Consider the following 19,595-nt stretch of genomic DNA (forward strand, 5'->3'; position numbering starts at 1 on the left):
TCAGGGTCTTTTCAAATGAGTCAGTCCTTTGCATCAGTGGCCAAAGTATTGGGATTTCAGCTTCAGCATCCGTCCTTCCAATGAATAATCAGGACTGATTTCCTTTAGGATGGACTGATTTGATCTCCTTGCAGCCCAAGGGACTCTCAAGAGTCTTCTCCAACTCCACAGTTCAAAAGCATCGATTCTTTGGTGCTCAACTTTCTTTATAGTCCAATTCTCACATCCATACATAACCACTGGAAAAACCATAGCCTTGACTAGATGGACCTTTATTGGCAAAGTAATATCTCTGCTTTTTCATATGCTGTCCTGGTTGGTCATAGCTTTTCTAATAGCATAGAAGCATAGCATCTTCTAATTTCATGGCTACAGTCACCATCTGAAGTGATTTTTGGAGCCACCCAAAATAAAGTCTGTCATGTTTCCCCATCCACTTCCCATGAAGTGATGGGACCAGATGCCATGATCTTCGTTTTCTGAATGTTGAGCTTTAAGCCAACTTTTTCACTCTCCTCTTTCACTTTTATCAAGAGTCTTTTTAGTTCTTTGCTTTCTGCCATAAAGGTGGTGTTGCTCCCAGCCATAAGCGTGGTGTCAAGACTTCTGCATAACAAGAGATAAAATTATATGTAAGTCCGGACAAATTTTAAGAAGCCATTCCTTTGTAAGTTGAAAAAGGCTTGAGCTTGTGTTCAGATAGTTGTTCAGTGTGGTTACGGTTTTCTTTTGGTTCAGCTTTGTCGTCTCTGTTAGAAACTATCATCACATCCTTTGCCTCACTAGCCATGCTGGTAGTGAAAAGGCCTTTGAGAAGAGTACATGACAGATCAGAAGTTTATGATACAAGCAAAATCAAGTGGGAATTTAATGGTTACTTTAACATTGATAGCAAACAGGTTGTAACCCAAGTGTTTCCTGCTTCTCCCATCCTCTGCCTTTACTAACCATTTGCGTTTCACACGGGCCCTGTCCTCCCACTCTTACTACTCAGTTGTCAAAATCCCACTCAGTGCTGAAGACCTAATTCAAATGCAGCTTTGTTTCCAAAGTTTTCCCTAATACCTCTCCTGCTTCTCCAAATGAAGGAACAGTATTCTATTTTCTGTTTTCCTGTAACACTTTGCTTGACTCTTATAACGCAAGAGTAAGTTATAGTTGATTAGTTGTTTGTTACTTACAAAGTGTCTTATCTGTCTTTTAAGAATAGCCCTAGTATCCTCCTAGTATCCTGGTGACCACAGCCATGAAATTAAAAGATGCTTACTCCTTGGAAGGAAAGTTATGACCAACCTAGACAGCATATTAAAAAGTAGAGACATTACTTTGCCAACAAAGTTCCGTCTAATCAAGGCTGTGGTTTTTCCAGTGGTCATGTATGGATGTGAGAGTTGGACTGTAAAGAAAACTGAGAGCCAAAGAATTGATGCTTTTGAACTGTGGTGTTGGAGAAGACCCTTGAGAGTCCCTGGGACTGCAAGGAGATCCAACCAGTCCATCCCAAAGGAGATTGGTCCTGAGTGTTCATTGGAAGGACTGATGTTGAAGCTGAAACCCCAATACTTTGGCCACCTGATGCAAAGAACAGACTCATTGAAAAAGACCCTGATGCTGGCAAAAACTGCCACACAATAGCACTCGTCTCACACGCTAGTAAAGTAATGCTCCAAGCCAGGCTATAGCAGTACATGAACCGTGAATTTCCAGATCTTCAAGCTGGTTTTAGAAAAGGCAGAGGCACCAGAGATCAAATTGCCAACATCTGTTGGATCATCAAAAAAGCAAAAGAGTTCCAGAAAAACATGTATTTCTGCTTTATTGACTATGCCAAAGCCTTTGACTGTGTGGATCACAATAAACTGTGGAAAATTCTGAAAGAGATGGGAATACCAGACCACCTGACCTGCCTCTTGAGAAATTTGTATGCAGGTCAGGAAGCAACAGTTAGAACTGGATATGGAACAACAGACTAGTTCCCAATAGAAAAATGAGTATGTCAAGGCTGTATATTGTCACCCTGCTTATTTAACTTCTATGCAGAGTACATCATGAGAAACGCTGTGCTGGAGGAAGCACAAGCTGGAATCAAGATTGCTGGGAGAAATATTAATAACCTCAGGCATGCAGATGACACAACCCTTATGGCAGAAAATGAAGAAGAACTAAAGAGCCCCTTGATGAAAGTGAGAGAAGAGAGTGAAAAAGTTGGCTTAAAGCTCAACATTCAGAAAATGAAGATCATGGCATTTGGTCTCATCACTTCATGGCAAATAGATGCGGGAACAGTGGCTGACTTTATTTTTCTGGGCTCCAAAATCACTGCAGATGGTGACTGCAGCAATGAAATTAAAAGACGCTTACTCCTTGGAAGGAAAGTCATGACCAACCTAGATCACATATTAAAAGGCAGAGACATTACTTTGCCAACAAAGGTCCGTCTAGTCAAGGCTATGGTTTTTCCAGTGGTCATGTATGGATGTGAGATGTGGACTATAAAGACAGCTGAGTGCCGAAGAATTTATGCTTTTGAGCTGTGGTGTTGGAGAAGACTCTTGAAAGTCCCTTGGACTGCAAGGAGATCCAACCAGTCCATCCTAAAGGATATCAGACCTGGATGTTCCTTGGAAGGACTGATGTTGAAGCTGAAACGCCAATACTTTGGCCACCTGATGCGAAGAGCTGACTTATTTGAAAAGACCCTGACACTGGGAAAGATTGAAGGCTGGAGGAGAAGGGGATGACAGAGGATGAGGTGGCTGAATGGCATCACTGACTCAATGGACATAGGTTTGGATGGACTCCGGGAGTTGGTGATGCACAGGGAGGCCTGGTGTGCTGTGGTCCATGGGGTCACAAAGAATCAGACAGGACTTAGTGGCTGAACTGAACTGAACTTAAATATCCTCCCTAGGTGGGGCAGGGAGGAGGGGACTTGCTTACTGCTTGATCCTTAACAGCATTTCAACAAGAAAAAAATGCTGGAGAACCGAAATAAACATTGCCATTTCTGTGTGACTTCCTTCTCATCCTCATGTAGTCATTTAATTATGTTTTATTGGTGTGGAAATAGCAAATAGCTGATTGGCATTTTTAGCATGTGCTTTGTACATCAGCAGAAGAATATTTTGGAGAAAATTTATTGATGGAAAGTTTGAAAAATAGTACAAGTAGTCATTATGGGAAAAAAAATCCATCTCTACAATAATTCTTTATATCAAATTTATAATTATTTGTGAATAGCAAGTGAGGGTTGGGGATGAGACCTTTTATGCTTCTAAAACTACTAACTCCTCCCTGATTTCCATTCACAGATTCGCAAGCGCCCATTTAGTTTATCTCACAGTCAGACCACTCACTCTCTCTCCTGTTTGATTTTAGTGTGGGTTTTCTCCCTCTGCACCGTGAACAAAATAAATGACTTTATTCAGTGAATCCTTGTCCTGTGACATGGCGTTTATTTCCATGTGTTAATCTTTACAGCTGGCTTTGTCCAATGCCAGGGTGCAGGGCGGTTAGATGTAGTTTGGTTCTCTAGCATAGAACTGAAGTGGTTCTGTTGCTGAGGCAGACACGTGGTACAGAACTTGTGGGTGTTCTCGCAGGGAGGCAAGTCCTTCAAGGGTGTACCATCTTCTCTCTAGTGTAGGCTCTGGGCTTGCTATTTTAATCTTGCCACACAGCAGTTATTCTTTTAAACGTATTGATATTTACCATAACTCTTGTATTTTTGAGAAAGACTGACAAATATTTCTGTCTTCTATAATATGTTTAGTTATAATTTTAGTAGGGAAAATACCTTAAATAATTTAATTTGGGATACACAAAAACTAAATGAGTAGGGACAGAGTTTGAAAGGAAAGTGGAGAGCTGCTATATTGGGTCTTTATTCTTTAGGAAGTTGACTGTTGACATGTGTGTGAGAGAGAATGTGTTAGGATCCCCTGGTGCCTATTAATGGCTTTCTAAGTAACAACCTGACTTCACTGGTCACTGAGTGCTCAGGGTGGATAGATGGCTAAAGCTCAGATTCAAATGCTACTCCTGCCTGAGGCCCTGGTGTTTTGAAATACTGAGATAGCTTGTAAATTCACTGAATGCAAGGGAGGGAGAAAGTGACTGCTATTCACCAATTAAATTCTTTCCTCCCAGTGCAGAAATCAATCCTGTACTTTAGTCAATGGGGGCAATAAAACTCTAGGACAGCAACCAGATGTGGTGGCCGAAGGAAACGCAATGAGAGTTTAGAGGCAGTAGCCATGCTTGGCTAAAACAGGGGAGGAAAATGGGCTCAAATTGGCATTGGTGTTTGCTTAAGGGCATGTATACTCCATCCTTGGCATAAATGGATAGAATCGAAATAGACCACATGGGGCAAGGAGCTGACTTGAAAAATCAGTTCAGACTGATGAGTTGCCTCCTAGAGATGTGAAGGAGCTTTCTGCGGTCACATCCCAAGGGCGGCAGAATGCAAGTCATTCCCCACGTTGCTGGCAGTGACTGATAAAGAAAGGAGTGACTGATAAAGGAGATGGCTGTTGGAATAATGAAATGGCCATATTATGGGTGAGTGGTGGCCAGCGGACTGGGAGCATTGTGAACTGAATGCAAAGTGCAATAGAATGAATAACCAAGGCAGTGATTATAACTGAGTGAGATTAAATTGGAACGTTTTCAGGGACAGTGACTAAGGCATCAATTGCCCACGGGCTAGAAGAGAACATAAGTGTAAATTCATTGAGCAAATGTAGGCTAGAACATCTTTGATCACAACATCTGTATTTCAGAAATGGTCTTTATGGACAATTACATCTTTTATGGATGCTTCTCCATTATTGGTGGTAGAAAGAATTCTTTCCCTGTTCATTAGTGGAAAGAAAAAGCAACCCAGGAGTACCGCAATAGTGAATTGACTCTGGAATTTTTCCAGTGTCCAGTTCCCCTTTTTTCTGGAACTCCGCCTTATGGAAACAGGAGCTGTGATTCATCCCTGCCGTGGAGCGTGATGGCTGTAGGTCCTCCGCCTTATGGAAACAGGAGCTGTGATTCATCCCTGCCATGGAGCGTGATGGCTGTAGGTCCTCCGCCTTATGGAAACAGGAGCTGTGATTCATCCCTGCCATGGAGCGTGATGGCTGTAGGTCCTCCGCCTTATGGAAACAGGAGCTGTGATTCACCCCTGCCGTGGAGCGTGATGGCTCTAGGTCCTCCGCCTTATGGAAACAGGAGCTGTGATTCATCCCTGCCGTGGAGCGTGATGGCTGTAGGTCCTCCGCCTTATGGAAACAGGAGCTGTGATTCATCCCTGCCATGGAGCGTGATGGCTGTAGGTCCTCCGCCTTATGGAAACAGGAGCTGTGATTCACCCCTGCCGTGGAGCGTGATGGCTGTAGGTCCTCCGCCTTATGGAAACAGGAGCTGTGATTCACCCCTGCCGTGGAGCGTGATGGCTCTAGGTCCTCCGCCTTATGGAAACAGGAGCTGTGATTCATCCCTGCCATGGAGCGTGATGGCTGTAGGTCCTCCGCCTTATGGAAACAGGAGCTGTGATTCACCCCTGCCGTGGAGCGTGATGGCTGTAGGTCCTCCGCCTTATGGAAACAGGAGCTGTGATTCACCCCTGCCGTGGAGCGTGATGGCTCTAGGTCCTCCGTTGGAACTGAGCAGTCTCTGACGGTCTTGTCACAGTCTCAATCTGCTTGCCCATGGATTGGTAGGTCTTTCTGGGTCAGCAGTAGGAAAAAAGCAATCCCAGAAATTCCTCCTTTTAAAATGGTATTCTTAGGAAAATCCAATGTTTTCAGTATTTTACATCAAAGGCCAGTGCAAGAATAGCTCACAGGATTGCAGCCTTGAAGAAGCATGGGGCTGAAGCTTCAGAGGCCCCCGCCTTACTTTGAGTTCTTTTTTGTAAGGCCCTGAATAAGCCATATACAGGGAACATCACAGTGGTAACTGTGGCTTAGTGATCACAATTTCCTACTTTGTATTTTTGAAAAGTTTTACTTCTCAAAGGACCGAGATCAGTAAGGCCTTTAGATCAGACTTGAGCAGAGTTTTTGAAACTTCATTTAACCACAGAAATGGAAAGTTGCCAATGACAGTGGTATGTGCAGTATCTCAAAATGAATTATTTCACATGTTGCACGTTGGAGGAGAAAAATAGATTTCTCTATACCCATTTAGGTTCTTGACTGAGACACACCCTCCCTCTGTAAGAGAGAATAAAATAAATGCTTTAGGAGGCTAAAGATTAGTGATCACCAGTTGGCATTTCCCTCAGGCATATGGGGATGTGAATTACTGCCCTTCCCTGGACCTGAGTGCTGAAAATTTATCAGGCCAAGGACACATTCCAGGAATTCCAGTCAGAGGGTATAGGTCTAGGTTAATGGAGCGACATGTTTACTGAAAACAAGACCCAAGTCTCAGAGTCCTACCCTGACTGCCTAGCAATTTCTACCTCAACCCCTTAGACTGTAGTCTCCCAGGCTCCTCTGTCCATGGGATTTCCCAGGCAAGAATACTGGAGTGGGTAGCCATTTCCTTCTCTAGGAGATCTTCCTGACCCAGGAATTGAACCTGTTTCTCCTGCATTGCAGGCAGATTCTTTACCACTGAGCTACTGGGGAAGCCAGTACTTTATACATATTTATTGATAAAAACATCCATGTGTAAATAGACTCACACAGATTATCCACATCATCTACCTTTAATATTAAAGGGGAACAGAATTTGCCTCCCCTTAATAGACATGTTTGGAATAAGAATTATCTTGAGCTCATTATTTTTAGGAAACTGCAGACCCAGGGGAATTCTGGAAGCTGAAGGGAAGTTACCTTTCTGTAAGAGGAATTCACATTTATTAGGAATCTCTGTTTGTCAGGGTGTCTCCCTTGCAGTCCCAGGAAGAGGCAGATAGCCGAAACTCTAGAAACTCTTTATCACTGGAGCAGGCAACTGGCTTAAATCTGTGTAACAACCATACCTTTGTTTGCTGTGCTTTTCTTCATAGCCTCCTTTAACGGGCTCCCCGCCTCACAATATCTCTTTTGTCTTTAACTGGAGATGGTATGTAAGTTGGTGGCTTGGGCCTTTTGGAAGAGTTACTCACTTTTCCTGGGTTCTCCCATGTACATTGGAGATATACATGCTATTAAGTTTCTGTTAGTTTTTCTCCTGTTATTTCAAGGGGTTTCTCAACTGAGAATCTAGAAGGGTAGAGGAAAAATTATTTTTCCCTTTTCCTGCATATAATCTTTCATTCATTCCATTCAAAATTCAAAGCCCAGCTCTCCTTCCCATCTTCCTTCCCTCTCTCTTCCCCTTCCTTCCTTCCTTTCTTTTATCACCCCCATTGCCTTGCTTTCCTTACTTAGGTTGAAAATAGAATAATAACGAAAATAACCTTATCAATAAAAATAATCCTTTTTTTTTTTTTTACTGCCCTTCATTTTGCTTGTTTCTTCTTTACGTGTACCTCTGCAAACAGGCTTATGCTCAGGAGGCATGTAACTATGAAGCAGGTTGCATCAGGAATCACATAGTTGACTATGATCAACTGTTTCTTCTTACTTATTTCTTAGGCTTCTAGCATCTAAGCACTGGGTTTGCCTCTTAGTGGGTGTAGAGCCAAAAGATACAATCAAGTCAAAGAGCAAGAGAAGGACCGATTTATTACTTGCAGCAAGTAAGGTGAACACCGTTGATAGATCTTTCCTAAAGCAATGTTTCCCCAAACAGCAAAACTGCTAAGTTTCAAGCTAAGGGTATATGCATATTTATTAGGTGGCTTAAGCAGAGGAGAATTCGGTAGTAGAACTGGGGCAGAGGTTGACAGAGTTCACACTCTAGTTAAAGTGATAAGGATTAGAAAAGGTCGACAGTAAACAGTCTACAGTCTTAGGTTCCAGTTCATCCGGTGGTTGAGTATTCCAAGAGTCTGAATTCTGTGAAATAGCTCAAGAATGTCCTTCAGGCTGATCTTTACTATAGAAACAGAACTGGGAGTCTTTATAGCTAATTTATTATCTTTGTTATTATTAAATTATCTCCTTAGCCTGATAATAACTGTTTTTACCTTCTTTTGGCAGATCATAACCCACGGGGACCTATTCTTCTGCAAGGACAAGTGCTGTGGCCAGGTTTAATTACCTATTTATTTATTGGCTGTGCTGTGTGGCATGTGAGCTCTTAGTTCCCTGACCAGGGATCAAACCTGTGCCCCTTTGCAGTGGAAGCTCAGAGTCCTAATCTGTGGGCTGCCAGAGAATGACCTGTGGCCAGATTTAGATTACAGAACGGCTTAGACCTAAAATGGCTCCTCTTATGTTAAAAAAGTTATGTCTGGTCCTCTTCCTCTGGGGACTCCTTACCTTATCTGCTTACAGTGGCGAAAAAAGAAAAAGAAAACCTGACATGTAATTTATTCCCTTCCTTGGACATAAAGCCCCTGTTGCAGTAACACAGATTTGATTGTCTCTAAATCATTCAAGATTACTAGATGTGAAAATTGTGTCCAAGTTTTATTTTGCATTTTAATTTCCTTTAATTTTTTTGACATGCATGCTGTTAAAAAAATTTGTACAACTGCACAAATACATACACATAAATGTTTATTTTCCTTTCTTATTTACTTAAGTTCTTGCCCTTTCTGAAGTCAATTATATAAGTCCTTATTTTTCTGATAGTGCTTTTTAGATTCATCTGAGATTTGTATTGCAGTATGCTGTATAGTGGGGCTTCCCTAGTGGCTCGGGGTAAAGAATATGCCTGCAAAGGAGAAGATGCAGGAGACACAGTTTCCATCCCTGGATTGGGAAGATCCTTTGGAGGAGGGCATGGCAACCCACTTCAGTGTTCTTGCCTGGAGAATTCCATGGACAGAAGAGCCTGGTGGGCTACAGTCCCTAGGCTCGCAAGTAGTCGGATACAACTGAAGAGACAGCAGGCATGCACACGCGCTCTGTAGTGGGGCTTACCGGGGGCACAGTGGTAAGCAAAGAATCCACTTCTCAGTGCAGGAGATGTGAGACATGGATTCCGTCCCTGGGTCGGGGAGATCCCCTCAAGTGGGAACTGGCAACCCACTCCAGTATTCTTGCCTGGGAAATTTCATGGGCAGCGGAGCCTCATGGGCCGCAGAGCCTCATGGGCCGCAGAGCCTCATGGGCCATGGTGTTGCTGAGTCAGACACCACTGAGTACACACACAGACTGCAGATGCTATATTCTGCAAACAAGAATTTTTTTTTAATAAATAATTAAATTTTCCCACCTTCTCTTGAATAATTTATCGCTTTATTATTGGTCTCCATGGTCCTTTGTATCACATATTAAATTCTTTTTTATACAAAGATCTGTTTCAGAAATATCTTTTATTTTTATGTCTGTAAATTTTCCTGCCAGTATAACATTTTCTTATAATTGTAGATTTGTAATTGTAAGGGAGGATAATTTATACCCTTAAAATGCATCTCTGGCATATTAATTGTTTTAAGCTGGTTAGTTTTCTAAGAAATAGCAGGCAGGGGGAAACTCTGAAAACCAACTAGGGATGTTACCCTTTTTTTAAAAGACATTTATCTTTATAAGGGAAATTTCCATTTGTTAAGGTGTCAGCTTCCCTGGTGACTCAGACTAAAGAATTTGCCTACAGTGCAGGAGTCCTGGGTCCCCTGGAGAAGAATAGTTACCCTCTCCAGTATTCTTGCCTAGAGAATTTCATGGACAGAGGAGCCTGGCTACAGTCCCTGGGGTTGCAAAGAATCTGACACAACTGAGCAACTAACACATACTTCTTTGAACTAATAGAAGAAGATGACCAAATCTCTGGAAACTCTTAACAATGGAGAAGACAATGGCTTACTTATGCATAACAATCTTATCCTTGTTCTCTGGGCTTTTCCTGGTAGCCTCTCATAAGCACTTTTGTTCTGAGCTGTGGATGGTATAAAAGTGAGGGCTTCTGTCATTTCAGTGAGTCACTTGGTTTTCCTTATTCTTTCCCGTGTATACGTATTATCAGACTTTTGTTTGATTTTCTTCTGTTAGTTTTTCTCAAATCAGTTTAATCCTTAGACTAACCAGATGAACCTAGAAGGGTAGAAGACCTTTTCTTCCTGCCTGACATAATATATATCTTAGTATTTAACACAACAACGTTTCCTCTATCAAAAATATATTACCTGTTAGATATGTTAATTCTTGTAAACTTGAGTCATTCTGCTAACTTCAGAAATTATCCATCTGAGTTTTGTTGGCAGTGGCATTAAACCTAGATATTAGTTTGGAAGAATCTGCATTTTTACATAAATCATCTTTATGATTTATAGAAAGGGAATGGCTCATGATTTACTCAAATCTTAGTATTTTATATGTTTTTCATAAATATATGAAATACTTAAATTGTGTTTCCTATATGATTGCATTTTTTAAGTTATAGTTTATAGTTTAGTGGAGCAGAATTTGCCTCCCTGCAATATGTCACTTTGGCATATTTTTTTAAATTAAATTTATTTATTTTTAATTGAAGTATAATTGCTTTACAGTATTTGGCATATTGTTTTAAGCTGGTTATTTTCTGAGAAATAGACATGGAAGGTCTCTAAAAACCATATGGCAGTTGCCCTTTTGTAAGAGACATTTGTAAGGGGAATCTCCATTTGTAAGGTTTTTCCTTCTCTATACCTGGAAGTGGAGGATGACCAAAACTCTAGAAACATCAGTGGAGAGGGTAGTGACTCAAACCTGCGTGCCTCATAGTCACCTTGCTCACCGTGCTTTCCCGGCATCCTCCAGTAACTGACGCTGTCCACCCTCAAATCCGCTTCTGTCTCTGGCTAAGTGTGGTATCTAAGATGAGGTCCTTTTGATGAATTCCTTAGTTTTCTTGTATCTCTCCTGGGTGTTCACGCAAGGTCGTGTGCCTGACACACAATGAGGCCCAACAAATGAAACGGAATTTGGAGCAGAGAAAAGTTCATTGCAAGGCCATGCAAGGAGATGAGGGGACACAGTGCCCTCAGAAGCTCGAGCCCCCCCAAAGGGTTACAGCAAAGCATTTTTAAAAAGCCAGATGAAGGAGGGGGCCCACAGGGTATGTGATCAGACCGTGCACAGTTCTCTGATTGGCTGATGATGAGGGAAGAGGATGGTGTCACAAGAGATAACTACATCAGTCCTTAGACTCCAGGAGGCCTGGGGCTATGTGCTTATGGTCATCAAGTAGGTAACGTCTTCCATTTGGGGGAGGGGAGGTTTATATTTGCAAAACAACTCACGAAATTTGTATCCAATACTGATATCTAGGGGCTTCCCAGGTGGTGCTAGTGATAAAGAACCCACCTGCTGCTGCTGCTGCGGCTAAGTCACATCAGTCTCGTCTGACTCTGTGCGACCCCATAGATGGCAGCCCACCAGGCTCCCCCGTCCCTGGGATTTTCCAGGCAAGAACACTGGAGTGGGTTGCCATTTCCTTCTCCAATGCATGAAAATGAAAAGTGAAAGTGAAGTCGCTCAGTCGTGTCTGACTCTTTGCGACCCCATGGACTGTAGCCTTCCAAGCTCCTCCGCCCATGGGATTTGCCAGTCAAGAGTACTGGAGTGGGTTGAAAGAACCCACCTACCAATGCAGAAAGCATGAGGGATGCAGATTTGGTCCCTGGATTGGGAAGATCCCCTGGAGGAGGGCATGGCAACCCACTCCAGTATTCTTGCCTGGAGAATCCCCATGGACAGAGGAGCCTGGTGGGCTATGATCCAGAGGATTGCAAAGAGTTGGAAATGACTGAAGTGACTTAGCACACACATGCTGTTATCTAGGTACTTCAGAGAGAAGCTAAAGCAGGGGATATGGGGGAACCTGTCCACAGAAGGCCCCGTAGGTCCTGCTGGGTTACATGTATATGCTTCTTATTCAGTTTTTATTTGCTTTTCTTCTGTTAATTTGCCTTACATCAGTTTAATTCTTAGACCAACCAGGAAAACCTAGATAGGAAGAGGAAGATTGTTTTCCTCTGATAGTGATAACTAATTATAATTATTTGCTTTTACTACTTTTCTTATAAGGCTACCCTGCTTAACTTAATTATTGATTATAGTTAATTTGGGCTTCCCTGGTAGCTCAGCAGTAAAGAATCACCTGCAGAATATGTGAGTTCGATCCCTGGGTTGGGAAGATCCCCTGCAGGAGGGCATGGCAACCCACTCCAGTATTTTTGCCTGGAGAATCCCTTGGACAGTGGAGCCTGGTAGGCTACAGTCCATAGGGTCGCATGTTGGACACAACTGAAGCAATTTAGCATGCAGGCATAATTAATTTTCTGCTGCATTTTAAGGATGTTACCAAAAAAGAGTTATGCCAATGAGAATATTTGTTTCCTCCTTTCCAATTGCTATATTTTTCTTCCTGTGCCACAGATTTATGTATAACACTAAGAAAAATGTTAAATAGTATTGGGAAAGCAGTATTCTAGTCTGCTTAACAAAACCTTTAGAATTTAATTGCCAAAAATACTGTTTTTTATACATAATGATGAATTGCTCATTTCTTAAAATATGTATAAGAAATAAGTATTGATTATCACATGTGCTTTTGAAGTATATCGAGATTGTCAAAAGCGTTCACTTATTTGAATACATTTCTGTTAAAAGAGATTTCCTATGATTATAAAATCTTTGTATTCCTAAATTAAAACCAACTTGATCATGATAGATGCACTGTTGAGTTTAATTTGCTTATGTCTTATTTGCAAATATTCATGTCTCCATTCATAAGTGAATTTCCTCTAAGCCTATTTTCATTTGTCAATATGTAATATTAATCAAATTGAGGGTAAATTTAAAACTGACTCATAAGTGAGCATAGAACCGTGGCGCATTTCAGACTCCTCCTTGTGCCTTTCTCTGCTAAGCATCTGACTGTGCTTATCTCAAGGCAGAACAGCTTTGAAAAGTCACACGTTTGCACAATGTCTTTCCTGTCGTTTCTTTGTTCTTTCAGTTGTACCAAACTAATTGCCTTGCAAGGTTTTTTCCCCCAATTCCTCCCACTGGTAACATTAAGGTAAATGAGGCTCTTCAAAGTTAGAATCAGGGACTTGATAGTAATGGTATACATCCTGCAATGTCCCAGAGCAATGCCAAAGACTGCTAAGAAACATAACATCGAAAACTTCCTCCCACCACCCCTTTGGTTAACGTCTGTTCTGATTAGAAAGGAATTGGGAGGGATGATGAAACTTTGACATCTGTACCCTGGTGCTGAATTGGATCTCAGAGACAGAATTTTGGGTGAAAAGAATAACTTTATTGCTTTGCCAGGCAAAGAGGGACATGGTGGGCTAGTGCCCTCAAAAACTCTATGTCCCAACCCACGGATTTTGTGAGGAGTTCTGTAACAGTGGTTCAAGGGCAGGGGTGCTGATAAGCGTCGGGACGTGTGCAGGGCCTTCACTGCTTTCATCTGGCCTCGGGTGGTCTCTAGGTGAGCTTCTCCGGTCCTCAAGGTTATCAGATTGTGACCCTCTCTGAAATGAAGAATGCTTCATCAAGTGGTTAACATCTTCCATTTGAGGGGATTTAGTACTGTAGAAGAGCTCAAAGATGTTCTTCTGTGTATCCTTTGAGAAGGGGCCAGGATCTTGCCCTAAGGCTGCGCTGGTATTTTTTGACTGCTGCATCCTTTTCCCTATATTACCTCTTTTCCCCAGTCAACAACTATTTGAACCTATCCTTTGGACTTCCCTGGTGGCTCAGATGGTAAAGCATCTGTCTACAATGCGGGAGACCTGGGTTCGATCCCTGGGTCGGGAAGATCCCCTGGAGAAGGAAATGGCAATCCACTCCAGTACTATTGCCTGGAAAATCCCATGGACAGAGGAGCCTGGTAGGTTACAGTCCATGGGGTCGAAAAGAGTTGGACACGACTGAGTGACTTCACTTTCACTTTTCGCTTTCTTTGAAACCTAGGAAAGGTCATGGAGGCTGAAGCCTATTTGCTAAAAACTAGAAACAGGACAGAAAAAGGCTTCTGTGCCCAAGAGCCCCACTGGGTCCTCGTTGGTTTCAGGAGGGAACCAGGAAAAAGGCGATATTGCTGCTAACAAAGTCTTAAGGGAAGGTATTCCTTCGCAAATGGGTTTGGATGAGGACACTAATTTTCACAAGGAAATAACATCAGACCATCAACAAACTCTCTTAAGATTCTTCCATCCAAAGTGGCTCTTTCCTGTGCCTTTAATGTGTTTATACCAGTTATCTGTTTCTTGAGGATGTGGAAGAAGTTTCTGATAAAATTTTCTGAGGCTGAGGGAGAGTTCAGGGCAAACTGCTCTAAGATGTGCTGCTCTGGCATGTGGATTATTTAGAGCTGAAAAGAAGCAGGACCTAAAAGACTCAGGAAGAGCCTTTGAACTTCACCCTCACTGCCTAAAAAAAACTTAGGGTAGAAAACCTGCTCCAGAAAGGAGTTATCACTGTGGATAACTATATTAAAGTATTGAGCTAAGTGTGTTAAACAGGGAAGGACCTAGCAACGCCCATATGATCAAAGTCCTCTCTGCATTCTAGTGTCTCTAGGTGGCCCAGCAAACATCTGTTTGCGAAACATTATTTTCATCTTTCTGTGGATTACTGTATTTCCCTTTGAAGTCACAGACTGCTACCTTCTTCTTCTTAGTCCAGAATAGTATGTATAACCTCATCTTGCCTTACTATCTTTGAGATTCTTCATGTTTATGTAGATTCCCCAAATGTAAAAAATAAATTTATTTTTCTCTTGTTAATCCACTTTGTATCACTTTAATTGCCAGCCAAAGAGCTAAGAGGGAAGAGGGGCAAATTGTGATTTTTTTTTTACCACAATTCTTTTTTTTTCCCCTATAACTTTTGTTTTCTTCAGGTTTTCTCCTTCTATTTGAACTAAATATAACTATTCCTCCTTCCTTCCTTTTTTTTTTTTTTTACTGCCATTGGGGTAGTGTCATCTGTGTATCTAAAGTTACTGATATTTCTCCCTCCAATCTTGATTCCAGCTTGTGCTTCATCCAGGTTTTTGCATGATATACTCTGCATATAAATTAAATAAGCAGGGTGACAATATACAGCCTTGACATACTCCTTTCCTGATTTGGAACCAGTCTGTTGTTCCATGTCCAGTTCTAACTGTTGCTTCTTGACCTGCATACAGGTTTCTCAGGACACAGGTAAGGTGGTCTAGTGTTCCCGTTTCTTGAAGAATTTTCCACAGTTTGTTGTGATCCACACAGTCAAAGGCTTTGAAGTAGTTAATAACGTAGAGGTAGATGTTTTTCTGGAATGCTTTTGCATTTCTATGATCCAAAAATAGAGCCTCTTGATGAAAGTGAAAGAAGAGAATAAAAAAGTTGGCTTAAAACTCAACATTCAGAAAATGAAGATCATGGCATCTGGTTCCATCACTTCATGGCAAATAGATGGGGAAACAATAGAAACAGTGAGAGACTTTCTTTTCTTGGGCTCCAAAATCACTGCAGATGGTGACTGCAGCCATAAAATTAAAATATGCTTGGTCCTTGGAAGAAAAGCTATGACCAACCTAGACAGCATATTAAAAAGCAGAGACATTACTTTGTCAACAAAGGTCCGTCTAGTCAAAGCTATGGTTTTTCGAGTAGTCGTGTGTGGATGTGAGAGTTGGACTATAAAGAAAGCTGAGCACCGAACAATTGATGCTTTTGAACTGTGGTATTGGAGAAGACTCTTGAGAGTCCCTTAGACAGCAAGGAGATCTAACCAGTCCATCCTAAAGGAAATCATCCTGACTATTCTCTGAAAAGACTGAAGCTGAAACTCCAGTACTTTGGCCCCTGATGCGAAGAACCGACTCATTGGAAAAGACCCTGATGCTGGGAGGAATTGGGGGCAGGAGGAGAAGGGGATGGCAGAGGATAAGATGGTTGGATGGCATCACCGACTTGATGGAGTTGAGTTTGAGCAAGCTCTGGGAGTTGGTGATGGACAAGGAAGCCTGGCGTGCTGCAGTCCATGGGGTCACAAAGAGTCGGGCATGACTGAGTGGCTGCATTGAACTCAACTGAACTGAACTAACTATTTCCCCAGATAGGAGTGCCTCTCATTGATGCTTTCACATTTATCATTGTAGAATTTTTCATACATAATTAAAAAATCTTCTCTGTTTTTGCTTGCATAGGTCCTTTGACAATTAATCATTAATTTGGTAAATCATTTCAGGTGGCTCCCTTTGGGCTGTTTTTCTACTCTGAAGGTTTTGTTGAGATTTTTTCCATTAATTTCTAATTACAACATTGGAATTGAGTTCTTTTTGTGATTTTTATTGTGCTATATATGGCAGTTATAATTTGGTACCCTTTTTATCTCGCTTGAATTTCTGTGTCTGGCTGCTGTGTGGGTACATATCTTTTCTTCATTCTGAGTTCTAAATTTGCCCTTGGCAGTAAGCTGTCTCTGTTTTATGACATGCTGATCTATGAGCTATGTCTCTCCTTTGTCTGTTGTTATAAACAAACCTGAGCTGACTAGGAGTATTTCTCTAGTGAATCAGTAGTCTGCTTAACATTCTACAGTTTCCAGCACGACAGAATAAGAGACTCATAAATACCCCGGTTGTCTCGCCTCATCCCTGACTTTCAGGAAATCATATTTAATTTCATATCTTTACTTGGGAATGAAACTTTGGAGGTCTTCTGAGAAGGCTGAAAACAATTTCACTGAAAAATGGTGAGATTCTTTGTATTAGCCAGTAATGCAAGTGAAACATGTCTGTTTTCTACTTTTCGATGTTCTTAATATATACCTTTATTGGATATGAAATTTAATTCCCTCTGTCTCCCTATTGTATACGGTAAATGATTAAGAACCAGTGATTTCCATGAATTTTGGGAACATATCATCTGAAAATGAGAACTATTTTTTTCTTTAATGTAATGATTGTCTTAAGCTGCCTTTTCCCCTTATTATCAAAGGCATGGACCAACCAAGAGGCTCATCTCGCTCTTCCAAAAGAGCTTTTCTCTCCCAACTGGTGATTAAAACCTGATTGATTGCTTCCTCTTGAATGGTTCTTTAGTTTACATGTGTAGTCATTTTCTCTCTCAGTTTAATCTATTTAAAATAACCCTACTCATTGTTACACTTTTATTTTTTTGATATACTTCTTCAGTGACTGAAGTAATTTTTATTCATATTTAAATTTATGAATTCTACCAAGATATAAGCTACAAGACACCAGTGGCTTGTTTATCTTTGTTGTTGTTCGGTTGCTAAGTCAGTTATGTCTGATTCTTTGCAACCCCATGAACTGCAGCACACGTAGCTTCCCTGTCCTTCACTGTCTCCTTAAGTTTGCTCAAACTGACATCCATTGAATCAGTGATGCCATCCAGCCATCTCATCCTCTGTTGCCCGCTTCTCCTCTTGCTGTCAATCTTTCCCAGCATCAGGGTCTTTTCCAATGAGTCAGCTCTTCACATCAGGTGGCCAAAATATTGGAGCTTCAGCTTCAGTACCAGTCCTTCCAATGACTATTCAGGGTTGATTTCCTTTAGGATGGACTGGTTTGATGTCTTTGCTGTCCAAGACACTCTCAAGAGTCTTCTCCAACACCACAGTTAGAAAGCATCAATTCTTTGGTGCTCAGCCTTCTTTATGGTCCAACTCTCACATCCATACATGACTACTGGAAAAACCATAGCTTTGATTATACAGGCTTTTGTCAGCAAAGTGATATCTCTGCTTTTTAATATGCTATTTAGGTTTGTTATACCTATCTCAAGGAGCAAGCATCATCTAATTGTGTGGCTTCAGTCACCGTCTGCATTGATTTTGGAGCCCAAGAAAATGAAATCTGTCACTGTTTCCATTGTTTCCCCATCTGTTTGCCATGAAGTGATGGGACTGGATGCCAAGACAGAGGCACTCCTGTCTTTTGAATGTTGAGTTTTAAGCCAGCTTTTTCAGTCTCCTCTTTCACCTTCATCAAGAGACTCTTTAGTTCCCTTTGGCATTCTGCCATTAAAGTGGTATCGTCTGCATATCTGAGGTTGTGCACCTGATTCACCACCCAGAAGTCACTGTCTGCCCTGGGGCCTATCCACTACCAGCTCCATGCTGGGAACTGGGGCCTCTGGTCACTACCTGTGTCTCTGGGGAGATCTTTGCAAAGCTGCTTCCCAGGCCACCAACACCTCTTCAGCTGCCATGGCCCAATACTGTTTATCTTACTCTTTACCATATCTCTGTTGCCTAGAAGTGCCCAGCAATCAGGAGTAAATATTCCCAAATTTTCTGATGTACTTGCCCTTTTTATTGGTATGTATTACTATTGGGCTTCCCTGGTGGCTGAGAAGGTAAAGAGTCTGCTGTAATGTGGGAGACCCAGGTTCGATACCTGGGTTGGGAAGATCCCCTGGAGAAGGAAATGGCAACCCACTCCAGTACTCTTGCCTGGAAAATCCCATGGACGGAGGAGCCTGGTAGGCTCCATGGAGTTGCAAAGAGTCAGACATGACTGAGGGACTTCTCTTTCCTTTTCCTTACTATTTATATTTTAAATTGAACAGTCACACTTATATGTATGTAAAGCTATAAGCTACATTAAATGTTTTAAAAAGCGTAGTGGAGTATCTATAGATAATAAATAAAAAGCCAACCAACATAATGTAATTGCAGATAAAGTTTGAATTTTCTTTTCTTAATTTATGTTGTTACTTAAATGATGTCAAGAGAGAGGGGAGATAGATACTCACATGAGCATGTGAACTGGTGTAATTTTTTAAAGGGAGATTTGGTAGTATATATAGCCCAGTATATTGAGCTTTCCTGGTAGCTCAGCTGGTAAAGAATCTGCCTGCAATGCAGGAGACCCTGGTTCAACTCCTGGGTTAGGAAGGTCTCCTGGAGAAGGGATAGGCTACCCACTCCAGTATTCATGGACTTCCTTGTGGCTCAGACAGTAAAGAATTTGCCTTCCCGTCTCTGGGTTCAGAAGATGCCCTGAAGGAGGCATGACAGCCTGCTCCAGTATTCTTGCCTAGAGAATCCCCATGACAGAGGAGTGAGTCTGGCTCGTTACAGTCCATGGGGTCACAAAGAGTCGGACATGACTGAGTGACAAAGCACAGCACAGTATACAACAGTGACATCTTGTCATCAGTGTGAGAAATTCCTCGAGTCATGCCAGTGTACAAAGATTTTTATAAATGAATATTTATTTCAATTTGATTTTAGTAACAAACAAAATAAAGAAAAGTAATCCCCCTAACCCCATGGACTATAAAGTCCATGGAATTCCCCAGGCCATAATAGTGGAGTGGGTAGCCTTTCCCTTCTCCAGCTGATCTTCCCAACCCAGGAATCAAACCATGGTCTCCTGCATTGCAGGAAGATTCTTTACCAGCTGAGCTACCAGGGAAGCCCTTAGTAACAAACAAAATAAAGAACAGTCCCCCTCCCAAAAATCTGGAGAAAAAAATCTGATGATTAAGATCCAGTGAAAATGATCGTGGGATATCATATGATATAATACTATGCACTTGTTTAAAAGGTTTTTGTTTTCATATGTATGTAAGAATAGTTTAC

At 41.6% G+C, this 19,595-nt stretch overlaps 1 protein-coding gene across 1 annotated transcript; it reads left to right on the forward strand.

Moving 5' to 3' along the window:
* Window positions 1-5,002: 5,002 nt before the first annotated feature.
* On the forward strand, window positions 5,003-5,671 carry LOC112447532 (basic salivary proline-rich protein 2-like). The gene has a single exon (XM_024995385.1). The coding sequence runs from the start codon at window positions 5,003-5,005 to the stop codon at window positions 5,669-5,671; it is 669 nt and encodes a 222-aa protein (XP_024851153.1).
* Window positions 5,672-19,595: the final 13,924 nt, after the last annotated feature.

This window comes from Bos taurus, chromosome 7, assembly GCF_002263795.3.
Source record: "Bos taurus isolate L1 Dominette 01449 registration number 42190680 breed Hereford chromosome 7, ARS-UCD2.0, whole genome shotgun sequence".
In the NCBI taxonomy this organism is placed as follows: Eukaryota; Metazoa; Chordata; class Mammalia; order Artiodactyla; family Bovidae; genus Bos; species Bos taurus.